Source organism: Ambystoma mexicanum, chromosome 10 (genome assembly GCF_040938575.1).
Source record: "Ambystoma mexicanum isolate Mex_15411 chromosome 10, UKY_AmexF1_1, whole genome shotgun sequence".
Lineage (NCBI taxonomy): Eukaryota > Metazoa > Chordata > Amphibia > Caudata > Ambystomatidae > Ambystoma > Ambystoma mexicanum.
In genome coordinates, this window is record NC_090932.1 from 232,436,560 (window position 1) to 232,452,576 (window position 16,017).

At 43.4% G+C, this 16,017-nt stretch overlaps 1 protein-coding gene across 1 annotated transcript in view; it reads right to left on the reverse strand.

Annotated features, from left to right (window-relative positions):
• Positions 1-432: 432 nt before the first annotated feature.
• PHYHIP (phytanoyl-CoA 2-hydroxylase interacting protein) overlaps positions 433-16,017 on the reverse strand; it is a 470,429-nt gene continuing 454,844 nt past the window's right edge. The window contains exon 5 of the mRNA XM_069617750.1: positions 433-4,722. Coding sequence (XP_069473851.1) covers positions 4,188-4,722 — 535 coding nt within the window. The 3' untranslated portion in view covers positions 433-4,187. The remainder of the gene's footprint in view (positions 4,723-16,017) is intronic.

Below are 16,017 nucleotides of genomic sequence, written 5' to 3' on the forward strand. Positions count from 1 at the left end.
GAGACAGAACAATACGAAACACAACAGGAGGATCGTAAGCTCGCTTGTAGTCATTGTGCTAAATGCTTCTCAGCCATCCAGTTACTGTCCTCTTCTGGTTAAAAGGTGTACGTCTTCCAAGGGTTCAACGTGTGGTAGGTTATCTAACATTGGATCTTAAGCAATTGATTCCTGTCTCTGGATAGTCCTCCAATCTAGAACATTCTTTAGAGTGTCTCAGATTTTTTGAAACATCCACATTTTTGCCATGGCCTTTGGAACTTCCTTGTTTATTTATAATTGTTATAATTTAAAATGTATTCATTCTTCAACAAAGAAAAGTCAATGATAGGTCGACAATTACATTTAAGATTAATAGAGGTATGCCCAGGGGGTCAACTGGGGAACATTAAAGAGAGGTGCTATGAACTAGGAGAAAACCTGGAAAGAAAAGCTCTTTACACAGATACATTTATTTATTGAAATGATATGGCATTTACACTATACAAAGTTACAAAATAACGGCACAATAAATTACATGCATACAGAGAAGGCAAGCAATCTGTCATCACTTTCTTATTGGTTAAAAGAAGAAGAAAACCTTTAAAAGAAGAACGAAAAGAAACAAGGGTAGAAGCTAAGCAAATAGTATAAGGCAAAGAGTGTCAGAGCTTAGGTACAAGAAGAGAACATGAACGAAAATGGTACTCTTCACACGGAGGGCAGGGAACATAGGAAAAGAGCAGCAGACTGAAGAAACTGGGCTGAGGGAAATAACCCAATCAGAGAAGAGAGGCGTGCGTGAGCTGCGCCATGGATACATGTAAAAACACTGCAAAGAAAATGAGCAGCACATTGAAGCCAACCAATGAAGCCAAGGGATGGGAAGGGAGACACAATGGAAGATGAATGGCAGGATTACAAATAGGATTCAATAGCAAAAGTGCACAGGGCGGTCATAGTAGCAGAAAAAGACCAATTTTGCGGATGTTGTAAATGGCAGGAATGAGTAACAAGAGAGATGTGAGGAAGAGGTAAGTGGAGGGTCAAAGACAAGACCAAGATTACGAGCAGAAGAGGAGAGATGAGGAGTATCAGAGGGAAAGTTGGCACACAAAGGAGGACAGACATAGGGAGAAGTGGCAGGAAAGATCAGAATATCAGAATGAAAGGCGTTAACATGAAAAGAATGAGGCAAGACTTGATGACAGGAAGGCAGTCAGAAATAGAAGAGTGATACCAAACGTGAGAGTCCTCAGCATAGTAATGGCAGTTAAGGCCCAAAGAGCGAGTAAAAAAAGACAGAAGTACGGCATATAAAGAAAAGAATAGTGGGCCAAGGACCAATCCTTAGTGGACGCCGAAACAAAGATAGAAAATAGGGGAAATATTGTCAGCCCTAGGAACAGAATAAGAACAATTAGAGGGAAAGGAAGAAAAGCAAGACAAAACTTAACCAGAAATACAGAGAGAAGAAAGGGTTGAGCTAAGTATGGAGAGATCCAGTGTGTGAAAATCCACAGTTCAGTGCAGTGTAATAAGAAGGGATGATCAATTCGAATCTTGAGAAGATGTACACAAATGAGCGACGAGGAGTGAACAGGACGGAACCCAGATTTAAGTGGCGGCAGAAGAGCATTAGAATCAAGATTTGAGGACAGATGAGATTGAAAGTTGAGATTAAAAATTGAGATCGAACAACACTTTCCAAATTTTTAAAAAGAAAGAGAAGAGGGGGAATGGGCCGATAGAGAGGAAGGGAGGATCCAAAAATGTAGTTTTTTACAATTGTTAGAATTGCAGCATGCTCAAATAAAAAAAGGGAATCTAACAGATGATGGAGAAGAATGAAAGAGATCAGTGAGGTGTGGAAGAGGAGACGGGTACACATGGATCAAGAGGAGAAGCAGTAGCTCTGTGACATAAATAGCGAAGGTGGATCTCAAAGGAGGGGGGGCAGAGAAAGAAAAGGAGAGGAGCAAGAGCAAGAAGGGCAAAGATGATCCATCAGCAATAGGCACAATCAGAAGCTGCGAGTGAAGCATTCACAGTGGGATCAGGAGGAGGAGAGACTTGGAGGTTGTTAATGAGACGATGAGGAGACACCAAGAAGAGTAGTGATTGATAGCACTGTTATTTAGCATACAATAAATCCAGGTCAACGGAAGAATGTAAAGAAGAAAGAGCGGCAAGATCAGAAGTGGATGGGCAAGGGTTAATGATCAAATATGGCAGACGAATTAAACGTAGCAGAGAGTGGTCAGTCCCACTCGCCCCAAACCCGACATTTAGCACTGGCACCCAAACACTATCAGAAATCTTCTGCGGTCCACCATCCTCTTTCTGTCCAAAAACATCAAATCAATCTGCACTTTTTTCAAGGATTTGGAAATCTTGCTCCAGGGTGTCTGGGCACTGTTTTCAGAGGTTGAATCCAAATCCTGGACACCCGCATAGTAGAACCTGTTCCCTGTGAAAGCAAACAACCCCTTCTTCACAACCCGAATGGGGGCTGCATGCATCAGCCCTGGGCACTTGGGTGCTGCATGCATCAGCCCTGGGCACTTGCGGGCTGCATGCATCAGCCCTGGGCACTTGGGTGCTGCATGCATCAGCCCTGGGCACTTGGGTGCTGCTTGCATCAGCCCTGGGCACTTGGGGGCTGCATGCATCAGCCATGGGCACTTGGGTTCTGCTTGCATCAGCCCTGGGCACTTGGGGGCTGCATGCATCAGCCCTGGGCACTTGGGGGCTGCATGCATCAGCCCTGGGAATTTGGGGTACTGCATGCACCAGCCCTGGGAACTTGGGTGGAACCGTACATGACTAGAGCGGTGTGATAAGCCCAGAGGAGTGCTGAATGAAAAACGTGGAGTCTGCTACCATTGAGGGTTACGATTGACAGCATAGTGGTGCTACTGGTACCACTAAGCTCAGGATTGGGCTTCGTCTTACAGTACAAGACACCTCGGGAGAGTGGATGAGACAAAATTGTGCAGTAGTTGCCATTACCATTAGGAATTCAGGCTGATAGGCGATGTATTTAATTTCCTGATGGGACCATCTGTCACCTACTCCACGCAACGCTGCTTTATTCATGTGTATTAACGATCAATACTCTCCCTAATTACTTAAGCAATCCGATTAGATGAGAGGAGAATTGCATTTATAAGTATCTTGCTCGGATATCTTTGTGAATTTCTCTGCTATTCCCATTGATCTGGTTAGTGTTATGTGCTAATCACAGCAGCAAACGGCTATCAACCTTTAATTCCATTTCATTACATCCATTTACTAGGTAGGCTTGTTCTCTCACTAAGCTTTCTACATATAGGCACAGCTTGCAAATACCTATTGTCTCTGACATACTTTCCAATTTTGCCTGAGCAATCTAATTAGAAAGTGTATCCATGCAGGTGTGTTGGCCCTGTGTACCTTCATCTCATTTGAACTGGCATTCAGTACTTTGGCACAAGAAATTGTGTTCCACATTTTAAAAATGAGCTGGAGCTCTTCCCTGTTGTCCAGTTCCAGGCTTTTACAGGAGCCATCTTTATGTGGACAAGTGAAGACTTCTGCTATTCTCTTCCTCATCTCTGGGCGCCATCTTTGAGAACATCAGCGTACGCTTCACAGCAGCTTAGTTGTCAGTACAGATCCTTGATGAGCAGAGCTTTTGTGTAGAGAAAGATCACCATATATATATATACTAAGGGCGATGACTGCTGTAGCTGCTTCCTGTTTGAAACATTTTGCATATCATGCGTTGTGCACAACCATTTGCTTAGCTGCTAAGTAGCCCATGTCATGTGACCTCTTCAGCCAGTCCTGACCTTTTACCGACAGCATTTTGCATTATGGGACTTGGAGGCTCAAACAGGAAAGCTAAATCACACGTCACAAAATGCAAAATGGTATGTGCTAGCAAGACACTACTCACTGAGGCATCACGCATAAGAAGAGGCCACTTGGCAACACTGCATCTGGAGATTAAAGATTGCTGAAAGTTGCACAAATCACAATCACCATTAAAGACTTTCAGTGTCTGCACTCACACAACAATCACAATCCAAAGGGCAGACTTTCCAGTCTAACTTTCAGACTAATGTCCTTAGCCCTGCCTGCCCCGGCATTGTGCCGTATTGGTTTGTACACGTTAGGTTGCACCCTCTGTCCCTTTCGGCACAGCCCACCTGTAGATCCGCTCCCTAACGCCCAACACTGATGTTGCAGGCCTTGCAGCTGGGGTCCTTCTTGGCATTGGCAGTGGACAGGCTCATGAGCTGATGCCCGCTAATCTCACCCAGCTCGCCCACAGCCAGGTCTACGGGTTCAGTGTAGATCACCTCCAATATGGCATCTTGTGCATGGCGGTAGACAAGCTCACCATTCTCCATCGAGCAGGTCAGGAAGCGGTTGGCAGAGATGTCCAACAAGGGTAGACGTTCCTGGCAGAAGAGGTCACCGGGAGAGCCTTTAGGCGCCAGGACCAACACTACATAGTGGTAGGCCGTGTACATGCAGTACAGGTCAGCAAAGTAGAGGTTGCTGTTGTTGTTGAAGAGCCGTGGTGCCGGGATCTGGAAGCGCAGGCGGCCATAGGGTGAGTCCTGAGGCGGCTGGCCTGTGTTGAACTCCGTATTACAGCTGAAGAAGATCCCGCGTAGGGTGCCGCTGACCGGGGACCCATGGCTTCCACTGTTATCTTTCACATAGGGCTGCATCTTGTTGCCACATTGCATTCTGCATGAGGAAGACAAACAGACAGTTAAACACACAATCAGCCCAAGTCACCACATCCTCCTGCAGAATATTAGACATATGGACTACTGTTTTCAGAGTGTGATTTTAATGACTCACTATATGAACAAGTTACTGCAATCACAGTCTAACAACAGACTGATATACTTGACTGCTTTTTATGAATTTAGCAAGATCATACAGAATTTTTGTGGCGTTAGGGTGTGCTAGGTTGACTGCTGTTTATAGAGATACTGCATGATTTAATGACTGCTACTAGGGACCCTGATGGTTGCTGTTATCTGATGTTATCAGCATTTCCAATGTTTACTTCCTCTAGCACTCGTGTAGGTGCTGCCCGCCCAAGTTGCAATATTGTCCTCACTCAGAACTCCATTTTGAACTTGAACACAGATTGACTGCTGTGTGCTGTTAGCAGGCTCATGTCTCTTTAAGATAGAGACAGGCCCACGTTCGTCGGGTCACGTGGGCTATGACGTGAAAGCAGGGAGGAGGCTGAGGGGAGTTGCATCAGTATGCTGTTAGTCATTGAATAGAGAAGACGTTTACTTTTATCCTTGGTGTGTGTCCTTCATTCAAAAGGCCACACGGCCTCAACATGTGCTCATTCAATTCAGTCCACATGATTACTATTCATCAGTGTATCCCTTCTTCCCCTTTCTCCAAGAAATTGCACAGGCGATCGTATGGCGTTTCCGTGTGTGGTTGATGGTGAGAGATGTGACAAAGTACCATGGTTGTGGCTGGAAGATGATATTGAGGATGCCATGGAGGCGGCCTTGCCCACTTTTACCGAAAGGCAACTTTTTTTTTTACGTTTACGGCAACAGGTATGTGGTAAATTGTGGTATAGTATGTGGCATAACGGAGGTCCTCCCCCCCAAACCCCTGCTGTTTTTTTTTAAAAGAAATCAGCAAAATCAGTAAAAAGAAAATGTGCCGAAGTTGACTTTCGGGGGAAAAAAGTCACCAAGCGTTCATAGAAGCATGGAGGCTGCGGACCACCACTCACTATGTGAAAGACGCTTTAGAGGCGGTACTTGAGGGTCCCCTGGGCTTCCCAGTCCAGCCCTCACCTTCAATTCCAATCTCTCGCAGTCACCCTGAGAAACCCCTGCCAGTAGAATAGATAGACCATTATGATGCCAACAAAAGGTGTGTTGCTGCCTCTACACCAAAAGGCCCCCACCATGCCACAAGAGAAAGTATTACCAATGTATTTAACAAAGATTGATATGATATGTCATTTATGATGCACCTGTACACAAGTGTTTCTAGTGATTGAAGTCTAAGTGCAGTTGCTTAGGCGAGACCTTCTCCCAATCAAGCGGGGGTTGGCGATCCCCCGAAAGGTCAAATAACAAATAATTTCCTGAAGAGACGGTGCATGATGCTTGCACAGGCCCCAGGCTTACAAGGACACAGAAAGCTGGCATTGGCGACCACTGAAGAATACCCTTCTTTGTCAACACTGACACAGAACACAATGTTATGATGAAACAGTCGAATGGAAACCCAAGAAAGCGGCGCCACTTAAAACAACCACAGGCAATGGAGTAGCCCACGAACCCACCCACTAAAGCAATACTGCAATAAAACAACTGTCAAAACAAGGCTGGATTATTGCAATGGACTATTTGCTGGTACCTCTGCCACTAATATTCAGAAACTGCAAACCATACAAAATGGAGCAGTTAGGGCTGTTCATGGATTGAGGCACAGAGATCATGTGACCAATGCATGGAGGAAGATGGATTGGCTCCCTGTGGGTCAGAGGATTCGTTTTAAGGCTTCCTGCCTAGTATATAAGTGCCTTTCCCATACCACCTCCGGTATTTACAGGATCGCCTGAAGAAAATACCTTTTAAACGTATTCTTCGTTCAAACGACAAAGAGCTGTTACATCAACCACGTTTCAGATTTAAGTCATACAGGGATTGAAGTTTTAATGCATGGGGGCCTATGATGTGGAATGACCTTCCTAATGTGCTCAGGAAAGTTTCATCATACCTACAATTTAGAAAGCCCATGAAAACCAACCTGTTTGATGGTGGCGGTACTTAGATTGTATTTGTTTCTACTGTTTCATTGGAACCTTGAACCTTTAGGCATCTTGATTTATCAGTAATACTATCAGTACTGTTTGTCTGTTCTATGTATATTTGCGCTCTGAGTCCTGAGGGCGATTAAGCGCACCATAAAAATAGAATCGAATAGAATAGAATACAGCAGGGGAAGTTGTACACCCATAGAGAACTGGCCGATAACCAGGCTCGCTCCTATCACTGACCCAGCCAAGTCCACTTCAGCAATTACTGATTACATGGACCAGCTTCTAGACTATAAAAAGGGCCAAAAGGGATCTGTGAGTGAGGGTTTGGTGGTATGAGGTTGAAATCTGTGCATTTCAAAGCACCAAGGAGGAAAGGTGGATGATGGAGAAAGCCAGAGAAGTCAGTGTGGAAAATGACAAGAGGTGAAGAACACAGGCTGGGGGAAGTGAACAAAGAATGGGGAGATAGTGACTAAAGTGGTAAGTAGAGAAAGAAGGGAGGAGGAGGAGAAAGGTAAAAGCCAAGAGAAGTAGACTAAACAGCAGGAAGATGCAAAGAGAATAATCTGACTGGAGGTGGAATTGAGATCACTAAGGAGTTGAGAAATAAACACAAGGTAGCGGAGGTGCAGAGACCAGTAAAAGTGGAGGAAGCAAGGAGCAGTGAGAGAAAAAAGGAGCCAAGAAGACAGAAAAAAGTGGAATCCCAATTAGTGGGGGGGGAGTAAAGTGTCAGTGATAAACTAAGGTAAAAGGAGAGGACTAGAGATGTAGAAAAAGGAAAGTAGGAGGGGAAGAACCGGGTGTCACAGAACATCCATGCCTGAGGGAGAGAGGGATGGACTGAACTCTATAGTCCTACACAGGGGATTCATTTGTGCTGTTATTGAATTGTGTAGTGTCCTCAGAGACCCGAAATGTGACAGAATTCCCTGTGGTGAGGGTGAGATAGCCTGACCTTTATTGACTTTCATTACATAAAATGATGCAATGATGCAGGTAATTCTGTTTATTAGAGGGAGGTCTTCTAATCAGATCCCCCCCTTCAAAATTATATCATGACAAAATTATTGTGCAAACATGTGCCTTTACTGAGCCCACAGGCACCCTCAGCCTGAGCCCAGCCATGGCATAGGACAGCTTAATGTCACATGTGCATCCTGACAGCTGCTGGAACACAATGTTTCTGCAGGCATATGTGGGTTTTTAAATCTTCTGCATCGCTATCTTCAAATCTGATATTCATATGCCTTAGTCAGTCTAGTGGCACGTAAATCTGTAAGTATAAGCTATGCCTGGCTGTGACCTGGTGACTACTAAGAAAACACAATTATAAAGCCACAGCAATTTAATATCGCACTAGTGTCAGCTCTCTGACTGTCTCCACAACTGCCACATGGAACAATGGCCAGGATGCTGCCTTTTTGATCGGCCCAGGGGAAGGCTAAAAACTTCCTTTTAGGGCAAAGGAACCTCCCCAGGAGGTCTACAGGCAATCTGTGTTTCAAAGGCAGCACTGACATAACACAGCCACTGTCACACCGGGGTGCTGAGTACTGAATCTCTTTGAGGTTGACAGGCATGGGAAAGGGGCAGAGTTGGAGTAGCTAGGAGGGAGAGGTGTACTGAAAGAAGGGTTCCACAATCTTGGCTTCTGCTAGGGCTCTCTATCGCTTCATACCCTGCTCCCATATTCTGTATGCAAAGCACTCCAGGTCTGATGTAAGAAGGAAACCGGCACTTGTTACAATACCCTGAATAGGACCTCTTAAAGTTACCCAACTTTGGACTAATCCCCTGTGACATTTTGGCTTTTCATGAAGAAATCATGTTCTTTTTTGATTGAACTGTGGACTCCCTGAAGAACAAGAAGAATTCAATGCACCTTTCTTTGGGACTCAGACTATCTCAAAGTCCTAAACCAAGGAGGTTATGATGGAAGGCATCCAAGGCAGAAGAGGCTCTGTTCCCTGACAATCCCCAGGGAATATTGGGGGTGAACTGTTGTGCACAAAGGCCTCATTCACTGGAACTAGGGCCCTGTTAACTGCAGGTGAAGGGTCCAATGCGGTGCCAGCAAAGCTCGCTGGAGTGGAAGCTTAGGTCAGAAGGACTCACCTTGTCCTGGAGCCCCTGGATTGGGATTCCCAGCAACGCAGAAGCAGCTTGGAACCCTGTTTCAATGCCTCAATACTTCTTGGAGCTGGAACGACCATGCTCAATTTATGTGAGCTGCAGCAGGACCTGCAGTGATGATTTTTGCACTCTATGCATCTTCAAGCCTCTTGTTGCATTTTGGGCCATTGAGACGCCATCTCGATCCATTGAACCCGATCATGAGCTTGACATTATTGGAGCAACTGGCTCGAGCGCCGACTTAACTTGAATTGTGCTTGCCGACTCGAGCACTGACACACACGAACCAGCAGTCATTAGCCTCATTATGAGTTTGCCGGTCCAGAAACAAGGGTGGCAGTAAACTCACCGGCACCCTTGGTTCTGGACCAGCAAACTATGAGTTAGCCTGCCGGGACTGCTGCAGCCGACAGGCCTAACCCTGTCGGCCGCATAAGCCCTGGTAGACAGAGTCGTCACGGAAGCATCGGCTCTGTCAGCAGCGGTGCCGGTGCTTCCGAGTCCCCATTCCCGTGGAGTCTATAGTTCCTATAGGACTCCACAGGAATGGGGACTAACATTTTAGCGTTGTCTGGCTTCCCGGGCGGCCAGACTTGTAATCTCCCGGTGGCACCGGGAAGTGAGGCGTCAGTAAAATGTTACCGCCGGACTTGTAATGAGGCCCATTGTCTCACTGGCAACTCAAAGGCACCCCTAAACCACTGGAAGCCAATGTCTCCCCATCTCAAATGCTCACACGCCCCATCAGAAGCCCTCACCTTTGAACTGATTGATGCCAACCGCCAGTGGAATCACATCAACTCAAATGGCCCGATGCCTGCTCTACAACGGCAAAAGCATGTATAAGCCCATCTCAACGCTCTTGAGTGCCAAAGACAAGAATACAAGTACTGTGAAGAGGACCTGTCTCCATGGTCCACTTTGGATGATTGTGATTTAGCGCCCCCTTCTATACCTTGATCTTCATATCCTTGAACAGTAACACTGTTGCCAATCTATTGTATGAACATCGCTGCTCATCTACCCAGAGTGCCCTTTCACAAAAGTCTGTTTCCTTTACAGGGGTTGGTTTTTGTACTGTTTCTTAATCAGTGGATTCTAATTTACTCTTTGATTAAAAGTATATATTTTTTATAGAACCTTGATCTGGCATTCTTTTATTTTGGAACCATGGTACTTAAGTTGTTGGATTGGTACTGTTATCAGCGCACACCGTGCCTGAAGATATAGCCTGCGCTACCAAAAGAGGCAAAGGAGGTATACCTTTTAGGCTGTGCCTATGTCACCTTGATGATTGGGATCACTGTTGGTTTGTAGTAATGGGGGCCTTAGTAGGTGGTTTAGCCATGACTCATAACTGTACTCCTGAAGAGCAGTAGTCATTTGGTCAGACCAAAGCCTTACTTTGCTGTTTAATAAACACCCTCCAACCTCAAAACCTCACTTTGATCACTCAGCTTGCTACCGTTGGTATGTACAATTTAACAAACATACTTGCTTGCACATTTGCTATTAGCTTACAGGGAAACTCTGTCACCTCACTGTTCTTTGTTATTTATTGGCAGTGTTACCATATAATAATTCCCTTTATTGTTTTTGACTAAATAGTTCCTTTGAACCTTCTGATCTGTCCCACATGTTTCGGAACCCTGCCTGCCCTTCCCCAGACTCAGCTTGTGACCTCTCCCTTCTTGGAAACTTAGTGTTGCAAAGGTTTACAGAGGTCCTGTCGCTGGTCTAAGCACAATGCTGTTGTTGAAGCATGCTACATATTTCTAATCCTAGCTCTACTTTCCTTAGACCCAGCTCCTGAGTACAAGTGCTGGCCCCCTTTAATGTTTACTTTCAAAATACATCGATTTACCACTGTTTTTTGTATGGCGATGGGCGGAGAGGTTTAAACACAAATAAAGCAGCTAATCTTCTTGTTTGTATTGCAGTCTGGTAGACATTGTGAAGAAGATTGATTGGGAATTCTCTTCCTTGGCATAATTACAATTACAATCAATGGCAAACCAATAGGCCTGGCTTTGCAAATGTAGAGGGTAAACCATATTTTGTCCTAGTTGTGGGCTGTACAAATCAGGAGTCTGCAACCTGCAGCACATCGTATGTTTTTGGGATACAGCTCCCATGATTCCTCCCCGTTCACTATCCTGTATAGGGCTGATAAGAGTTGGAGTACAAAACAACCGGTGAGCCAAAGATTTCTGACCTACACTCTACATTTCCAAAGTTGGACTCCTTGGCTCTGCCAATGGGTGTTTCCCTTGCTCCTTAGCCCTCCCTCGCTGCTGCACAGGGTATCATTTGTGTTTTATTTGTCTTTTTTCCTGTAATCATTATTGTGTTCATCCTTGCAAAGCAGTGTTTGACCACTGGATTGTAAGAAGCTATTACTGCGTGCTGTATATTGGTTCCTTTAGTCCCTGCAATTTAATCCTCAAAATGCTGATCAATCTCTCTCTCAGTTATCCATAAACTCATTTCTGGGTTGATTGGTGTAACAACTGCTAACCTCGGTATTTAAAATGGTACCCCTGTTGAAGTAGCTTAGAAATATCTTCTGTATTAGGAACCATGACTGACTGAAAGGCCTGGTGAGAGCACGGAGGAGGCCTGCCACTCTCTGGCTACACCCAATCCTACGGCAATCCCTTCATTTGTTGCCCTGTGTTTGCTTACCACGCTCCCTTGGTATGCACCAATCCCTATCCAGTTCCTCTTCATCTGTGTCTGTGAGTTGCCACTTGCCTTCCTTCCCTCGCCCTTCCTCCCCGGCATCTGGGCTGATCCTGTAAGCTCTGGTATGCTGCCAGGCTAGATCCTGCCAGGGCTGGAGTGTGCCCATAAGGCGGAGCTGCCTTATGTTGTCCTGTAGGCCTACATTCATCTGGCTGGATGGCTGGCTTGGTCATATATAAATAGGTAATACCACCCACGTTAGCACACAGCTTACACCACAGAGCCTTCCTCTCTACTATCTGGGTAACTATACAATGGATATATAAAGAAGGGAGAACAACAGCACAAAAATGAAACAAAAGATATGACTGCCTCCCATCCACACCCCAAAAATGCTTCTGTACACACAACTATTTTTAATGAAACATATACTTTTATTGTAAAAATTCATATGTTAAGCACAGTTACAAAAAATGTAACTTCGCATAGAACCCATTATACATAAATTATCCACATATTGTGCAAAATTCATACATACAATTCATTTACATTAATAGTAAAAAAGAAAGGTGTGCATGGGAGTCGCTGACATCTTTTGTTTCATTTTTGTGTTGTTGTTTTCTTTTCTTTTGATATCTATTGGATGGCTGGCTTGGGCCATCTTTGGGTGAAGCCCACCCTGTTACTGCTGTCTGTGTGTGGGGTGGGACCAGATGGAGATAAGAACCTTGTTCTTTCCAATTGAATTATCAATCACCCAAATCACAATTTACGCAATCAAACAAGTGGTTCATTTAAATTGTTGCTTGAACGAATACTGAAGGCCAAGGAGGGATTGATTCTGAACCGTGCCAACCTGATGAGGTTGTTGCATTCCGTACCGCAACTTCGGGTGGTTTAACCCAAAGACATCATAATAGTTGCCTTTCCCATCGAATCTCAGACAGACCTCAAGTGCATGCACCTTACAACTAAGGCTATCATGAATCTGATAAGGTCAGCAACGGAAGATCTAAGGATACTAGTCTTTGACCTCAAACTGTCTAAAAGCACCGAAATAGCTCGGCTCAAGGAAACATCTAGTGAAAGGAATTCGAATGAACATATATCCGTCGATAAATACGAAGATGACATCAACTCCAAACCCATAAGATTCTCACCAACAATATTACGGGACCCCAAAGCCCTACGTATTATTTAAAGAGGAAACCACGATGGTAAAGAAGAAGCAAAAGTAGCGTAGAACCTCAGCATAGCGACTAAAATAGTTGATATGTCTTCCTGTGAGTGGCTTCCAACAATTCTGGCAAAAGAGACCAAACAATAGACCGGCGGCCCGCTTAAACAAAGTTCATTCATAAACAACGTTCATTCTGGATCGCCTCTTGGAACTCCAGAGGGTTCAGGCATCTTTTCGGAAAAATCGACCAAGAACTCTTAACGGCTGATGTAATCTGCATACAACAATGCTGGCTACAAACTACATCTACCTTAGATGGGTATGCATGTTACTTAAACAAAGCACAAAAGGGCTCGCTAGGAAGACCATCGTCTGGTTTACTGATGCTAATAAAAAACTCCTTGGCTGGGAAAATCATACGCATCATGACTACTTGCCCGTTGATTCAGCTAGCTATAATACAGGAAGAACAACGATCCACAAAAACCCTAACACCACAGATAATGTTTAATGTTTACTGGAATAGTAAAGCAAAAGATGGTGATCGTTTTTTGACTTTGGTCATGTCACACCTAGATGTCCTCAGAGTGGAGTTTGAAAACCCAAAAATTCTCATTTGTGGCGACCTGAACATAGATTGCCTCAAGGCAAAAACCAACAAAGGAAAAACTCTTGCAAATCAAATGAAAGAAACTTGAGCTAAAAATGGTTGAATGAAACAAATATAAGAAACCTAAACATGGTAAATGGAAATGTAGAAGACGACTTGTCAGGATCCGCCACATGGTTCTCCCACAACACCAGTGGGACCTTAGTTTTGTAGATACTGTTACGTTCCAAAAAATAACATCTCTAGAGATCGCGCCTATATCAAAGAGCAATCATAGTCAATTGATCCTAACTTGCAGGCAAACAATTCCACATGAAGAAGGTCAAGATCTTCAAAGAGAAACTAACTGGCCTCATGAAGAGTCTACAAATAACAGTACCAATAGACTATGCCTCCCCTTCAAAACACTCCCACAGTTAGAGGCGATGATAAGAATGTGGATCAAGACCAGCAGTGCATGAATTAAGTAGGATTCATGCCTAAGTGCCTTTAGATCACCAAACACAACAAGCTCGAAAGAACAAATACAAAGACAACATCATTATGACCATGTCATAGCCGAAAAGAAAAAAACAGCTAACCAAAAGATCTGCAAATTCTCCCTCCAGCCTACTGTAGACTTTTACAATCAAAAAGTCATCCCAACAATTACATATGCAGGGGAAAGATGCCTAAGGTTGCCCTGGGAAACATGGGAAAGGCTGGAGGCTAGATTTTGGAAACAACTTCTTTTTTTTTTTTTTATTTGCATTTAGTTCATTTACAAGAATAATTTCGAGTAGAACCTTTGCAAAAGAACAAGTTAAAATCCATGTAAAAAAAAAAATTAAACATTTAAAATTACATTATTTTACATTAGCACACAATACTTTAAAATACAATTTAAAATACAGGTGCAAGAGAAAATATACCAATCAATTTACCATCTAAGCATTTCATTCTCCACTCAAGATAAGTTCCTTTTCTATATGCTTACAAAAGCTTACTAATTCATAAATTAGACGGTTGTGAGCTCCTTGCATCATAGGAGACCATAAAAACTCGAGGCAATCCTCAAACCCTATATCAACAAATTTCATAAATCTTGCTGTACGAATTTTTTTAAAATGGGGACAATAGAGTAGGAAATGCTTCAATGTTTCGTGTGGTTCATTACATTCATCAAATCGACATCCCACAGCAAATGTGGTGGCATTTGTTCGCCAGTTCTTAGTTCTGTCTCTAGTATGGTAAAGATTAAATCTAAATCGAATATATGCCTTCCTGGTAGTTTCACAGGGGAATAAAGTGATATGTGCATAGCGAGGGATGCGCTGCTTAACAAAGGCACCGTATTCTTCATAAGATTTATATGTCATAATCCGATCAATAGTTACACACCAGTCTAAATCAAAAAGTTTTTTTTTAGCATAGCAAGGGCAAAGATGAACATCATTCACTGTAATATTCACTTCACTTAAAAGTTGTTGCATTTTCAGTTGGTAATTATAAAAAGAAAGAGGACAGTGGGTACCCAGCATCTTATTCAAATCCGCATATAATGAATTAGTCGGTGGATAATTCATTTTTGCAAAGTGAGATAACTGTCTCCATTTCCATCTAAACGATAGTGCCACCAACCCCAATTCATGACGGATGATGGCATTTGGAATGGACATTGGCAAGAACATTGCTGCTTTTAAAAGTGAACCTTGTAAACAATCCAACATATTAGACATATCACACAAACAAATGTCTAGTGCATAAAGAATGACACTCTCAGTCTTCAAGGACATAAATTCAATTAACGGAGTTAATGAAAATTTGCAAAACCGGGTATAAATCCTTTTCATTTGCGAAAGGAGTGGCCTGGTTTTGCATTTGATAATGTCTGTCCATACTTTGATGGAATTCTGATCAGAGAGATGATACCCCAAGTAAATAGCGTTGTTAATACAAGATATCTGAGTATCCATAATATGCCATCTAAAACTGCCCTTTTTCTGCTTCACTCCAAATTTCATGATGGCAGTCTTTGCCGGGTTGGGAGTCAAATTGTGATCCTTTGCAAATTCCTCAAAGAGTGTTAATTTCGTTTGTAAACCTACAGGAGTAGGGTCAAACAAGATAATATCATCTGCAAAGGCAATCCATTGCAAAGATATACTCCCAACCTTCACAGAAAACAGGTTCATATTTTCCCAGTTCTTATCCAGATCCGCCATGTATAGATTGAACAGGGTTGCTGCAAGGTTGCAGCCCTGTTTCAAACCCAGTGCTGTTCCTATTGGAGCTGTGGTGCCCCCATCCTGTGATATTTTTATTCTATAAGTTGTATTGGTGTGCAATTTCATAATCCAATACATTAAATCATTTGGAATTCCGAAAGCCAACATTTTCATCCACAATAAGTTGCGGACAACATTATCAAAGGCCGCACTCATGTCAATCATTGCGATATATACCGGATTAGAGTTCTTATTTATTGCTCCAGCAATAACGTGCGCAAGGATAATTGCATTTAGAGTGGTACTCATATTCTTTCTGAAACCCGTTTGAAATTTAGAATAAAGACCCTTGGTCTCAATAATTTTCTCCAAATCGTGAAGAAGTAAAATCGCAAAGATTTTAGCC